A 4921-nucleotide genomic window follows, 5' to 3' on the forward strand; every position below is an offset into this window, starting at 1 on the left:
TTAAAGGGTTAATCTTGAGTACCTATAGAGTAGTACTGCATCCTTCATAACTCCAAAAAGTCTTTAGTTTTATTATATTTAGAAAGCTAGTCTGCACCAATTTTTCCCGGAAAAACACGAGCGCCTAGAGGCGTGACGTGTGGGTGGAGCTAAAGAATCACAAGCGCCAGTAGGCTTTTGCATTGAGAGCGTTTGGAAGCTGTGACACAGATCCAGAGGCTGAAATTTAACAAGAGCAGCATCAGCAACAATGTCTCTATGTGGTATGTACTGAAACTGTATATATTTGAAAATGACTAAGTTCCACTTTGTCGTCCTTTTTTTTTTTTTTTTAAGCTGTACATGTGGAAAGTGCAGTTTGATGACAACATCGCATGTTGTTTACTTGATGTGCTTACGCGCTGATAGCTAAGTTAACAACACAGAGATATTTGAAGCAGTTTTACTCACCGCCTGCGGTTCCAACACACGATCGTGACCCTTTTTCGTTGCGACTGCATTATTCTTAAGAAATAAACGATGTGCAAATCCGGCGTCAAACTGGGCCTTGTTTGTAAAACAAGCATCTTCGAAATGCAGGGGAACAAACACAAACACTTGCACAACTCCATTGATGCTCTGTAAAAATAAACTCCATCCACTGGTCCCTTAATGCTGTTTCTCTTTTGGTAATCTGTGCTGGGTTGTCTAGCCCTGGCAACCAAAAACACACTCCTTTTGTGACATTTCGCGACGCTCTCGCTCTGATCAGTGAACGTCTGTTGTGCTCTCAGTGCTGTGCTATACGGGAGCGCGCGCTCTTCCGGCAGAAGTGCCCTTATAAGGAAATTCCGCTCCATCTAACGTCACACAGAGCCATACTCGAAAAAAACTTTCCGAAACTTGTGACAAACCGGAAGGAGTATTTTTGGAACAGAAATACTCCTTCAAACATACAACTTAATTTTTGAAACTTTGTCCATGTTTAGCATGGGAATCCAACTCTTTAACAGTGTAAAAAACTCAGTATGCATGAAATAGCATTTCACCCCCCCTTTAAACAAACCTGAACCAAAGTTTTGTAGTGTTGGAGCTGGTCGAAGCTGGTCCAAATAACATTTGAAATTATATTCAAATACAAAACAGCTTTTTTAAATTGTAACATCTCACCTTTTCAAGCTAATTATAAACACACCTTTTAGACATTTAGATTGCAATGCCAAATGTTTCAGAAAAGTAAAGCACTTTATTGATACACATAACAGTGAACATTTACAGGCATTTTCATTACAATATCCACCACACCAGCAGCGAGATGTTTTTCACAGTATTTAAAGACACTGTATTTTGTACACCACTGTGTACACACTGTGAGCAATTCCCTGCTTGTTATGTACAGTTAAATAACAGAAATAATAAAAATCACTAAGTGACTGACCAGTTTTTAAAAATAAATTTCAGTGGTGGAGGGTAGGCAAGAGGTAAATTAGCATAATATTAATTTAATGTAAAACTTTTTCTGAATTTGATATGCTTCAATATATAGAGACAACTCCACAATCAGATGCCTAGTGATTTAATTTACACAAAAGTACTGTGCTGATGTGGTACTGTGATATATACAGTGTTGAACCATATGCATGTTCTATTTACATTATACATTATAAAGTAGTTTGAAGAATACTAATATGGTATATGTTCATAGCATTTGGATATACGTATTGTGTTGTTTCATTATCATCGTATGTCAGATTGGCTTTTAAAGCTCAGATACAGAGAGCTGACCATCGTAGCCTCCTCAGGCATTGACTCCTTCGTGTCTGTGCGTTTCATGCACAGGAGAGTTCGCAACAGTCTGGGGGACTTCATGGTGAAAAGCAGGTAGATACACGGATTGGCAACACTGTTCAGGCTCGCCAGCAGCATGAGGATGGTGAAGGTTACAGCTAAAATATAAAAATATATATATCGGTTAGATAGCAGTCATTACATTTGAATACATTTTAAATAAATATCCCTAAACATTTTATACTGAATGAGCATAGCTTTGTGTAACAAAGAGAGTGAGGAAACTGCAACATCTTCAATCAGAAATGAGTTACAGGGATGGCATCAGTTTCAGGTGGCATAAGTACAAGTACCCATGTTTAATAAAAAAAAAAAAAAAAAAAAAAATTATATATATATATTATATATATATATATATATATATATATATATATATATATATATATATATATATATATATATATATATATATATATATATATATAATTAATAACTATCACAGTGATTAAAAATAATGTTGGTCTACAAATATTTAAATAATGATAATAAAACACTCTCCTCCTTTTCATCACTTTATTTTATATTTTGTTAAGCTTGTCAATAGGAGAAGATAAACAGGAATAAGCACCCCTAATTAGCACCCCCCATCGAACAACTTGTGTCACCTTGCATCAGCCCTGTTATTTTTATAAAGGCATAAGCTAAAGTATCTTAAGCATTTTACATGTAGGTTAGATCAAGACGGCACAATGTTATATTAACACTTAAAGATCCAACACAACAGTGTTTGTTAGGAGACTTTCTCTTACTCTCAGTCGGAGCGTCCGCGTCCCACACAGACCACAGCTGAACGGTGAAGAACGGAGCCCAGCACACGGTGTAGGAGAGCACGATCACCACCGTCATCTTCACGGTCTTAATCCGAGACTTAGACACCGATGCCACGTTGCTGGTTCTGGAGGAAAGAGGGTGCGTGTGTCCGCCATAAACTCCTTGCTGCTGCTGCTGCTGCTGCTGGGTCTTCAGGTACAGATTGATCTGGAGCGCGCGGCAGATGCGCACCTGGCACACCGTCACAGTTACGATGGGCAACAGAAATATCACCAACGTCGTCCACGTCACGTACGCTTTAGGTCCCCACGGCTGAATGAACTCTGCCCAGCAGTCGTAGACACCCGGGGCGACCTGAACCCTGGAGAATATAAACAGTTGCGGGAGGCTGAAGACGAACGACAGGAGCCACGCGACGCATACGGGCAGGTTCCAGCGCGCGCGCCGTCTTTGGAAAGTAACCATGGGGTTGCAGATCGCCTGATAACGATCAAGAGTCATCACAACTATCATATAAGTGGAGGCGAACATGCCGACGACCTGCAGATACTTGACCAAACGGCATACGAGGTCAGGACCAATGAAACGGTCTGTTATGTCCCACATCAACTGTGGACACACCTGGAAAAAGGTTACCACCAGGTCCGCCAAACAGAGATGGGTCACAAACACGCGCATCCTGGACATCTGCTGTCTCTTCTTCCACAAAACCAGCAGCAGACCAAAGTTCAGAGCTGATGCGCAGAGAAAGATGACGCTCAGCAGCGCGATCTCGATTTGAGCTAAATGCTCGTTCCTGGGTTCGTCTCTGGTGGCGTCTATCTCCAAAGTTGCATTGCTTAAGTTTAATGTAAGGAGAGACATTGTCTTAATATCTTAAGTGTCTTAAGTTCAAGTTCAGTGGGTGCAGTTTAACTGTCCCAGTGCGCACAAGACCGTCAGTATGCATGCGTCTGCGCATCTATAGTGTGTGTGTGTGTGTGTGAGCGGAGACTAGAGGTTTTATATTTTGCTCTGATGGATGGGGGAGGGTCCTTCATTCAAATAGGAGCATAAGATGGCATTCTGAAATCCACAAGCTGAAATGATGGACTATATATCCTTTTACAAAGACATTCGTTCTGGCAGTTTTGCTTAATAAATATTATAAATAATAAAAAATAATAAATAATATACTCTAGACCTTCTAGATAGAGTTGTGTTTATAATGTAGCCAACATAGGTTATCTCCATTTTATTACTTAAGTGGCTATAACCGATCAATTTCAACAATTATGATTTGGGAATAATATTAAAGTTCACCCAAATTTGCTTATAATTTACTCGCCTTCAGGCCTTCCAAGATTTTTATTATCAGGATAGTTCAACAATTTTTTTTTTAAATCAATACAAATTAAACAACAAATCCACACACACAGATTTTTAATTTTATTTTTAATATTTTGTTTCTGTGGAACGAAAAAGATAATTAAGTCATACAGGTTTAAAATGCATGAGGGTGAGTAAACCATGACAGATTTTTCATTTTTGGGTGATCGTTTCCCTTTAAATTTGACAACTTTACATTGACAGGCTCTTAAGAAGCTGTGGGACTGTATAACGAAGAATCAATGCATAAATGATTTGACAACTTACCACTAATGTCAATTTGAAATCATTATCATATTAAGTAATTCACAAACATATCAAAAATAATACCTAAGTAATTGCCGGACATCCATGGACTTTAAAGCAAGACAGCACGACACTGGAAGATGTGATGTGGGCTACTTTATTTCAAAGTAAACACCTAGAGAGCTGGTTGCATAACCTTCTAATAACTATGAACTGTTGACAAAAGGAACATCATTTTTCCTCATAATGAAACCATGGCTACAGCTTCATATGAGATGTCTTCTCAGCAGGAGAGCTAAATTACTCCCTTCACTATAATAATTACACCACTCTGCTGAAAGGGCAAAATCCCACATCAAGTAAACAAAAAACTAAATTAACTTTGCATCATTGCGTCATTCAATTTAGATGCATCCTTGTCCAAACCAATTACGTTAATGAATTAATATGATATAATGTCAACTAGGAAACTTCATGAATAATTAATCACGAAAACATTTTAGAAAGTGTTTATGATGCTCATGGTTCACCGGCGGGGTAAATACTCCATATGTTAAAGCATTCAAAATGTGAAAATGTGCACTTTGATGCTCCAAGACATTTTCTGCACACTGACAACCATCCAAAAAGCCAATAGCCAATACAAACTCCCAAGATAGCAACAATAGATATTCCTAAACATTTGGTTGCATTTTATCTGCAAAGGCAT

The 4921-nt window shown here is 38.4% G+C and overlaps 2 protein-coding genes across 4 annotated transcripts in view; both read right to left on the minus strand.

Moving 5' to 3' along the window:
- Nucleotides 1-1205: 1205 nt before the first annotated feature.
- LOC128015844 (oxytocin receptor) lies at nt 1206-4198 on the minus strand. The gene is made up of 2 exons (XM_052600035.1): nt 2577-4198; nt 1206-1925 (listed from the first exon to the last, which is right to left on the minus strand). Exons 1-2 carry the CDS (start codon nt 3460-3462, stop codon nt 1717-1719), a joined length of 1095 nt encoding a protein of 364 aa, XP_052455995.1. The 5' UTR covers nt 3463-4198; the 3' UTR covers nt 1206-1716.
- Nucleotides 4199-4353: 155 nt separating this feature from the next.
- Nucleotides 4354-4921, minus strand: part of LOC128015842 (CCA tRNA nucleotidyltransferase 1, mitochondrial) — a 7855-nt gene continuing 7287 nt past the window's right edge. For all 3 annotated transcript variants that reach the window (XM_052600034.1, XM_052600033.1, XM_052600032.1), the window contains one exon: nt 4354-4921. This exon is cut by the window's right edge and continues 409 nt beyond it. The gene's annotated coding sequence lies outside the window, so the exon portion shown is untranslated.

This window comes from Carassius gibelio, chromosome A6 (genome assembly GCF_023724105.1).
Source record: "Carassius gibelio isolate Cgi1373 ecotype wild population from Czech Republic chromosome A6, carGib1.2-hapl.c, whole genome shotgun sequence".
Classification (NCBI taxonomy): domain Eukaryota; kingdom Metazoa; phylum Chordata; class Actinopteri; order Cypriniformes; family Cyprinidae; genus Carassius; species Carassius gibelio.

Coding starts and splice junctions, on each gene's coding strand:
- LOC128015844 (XM_052600035.1), bottom strand. CDS start 3,462: ATGTCTCTCCTTACATTAAACTTAAGCAATGCAACTTTGGAGATAGAC. Junction 1,926..2,576: donor CGCGGACGCTCCGACTGAGA/GTAAGAGAAAGT, acceptor TTTATATTTTAG/CTGTAACCTTCACCATCCTC.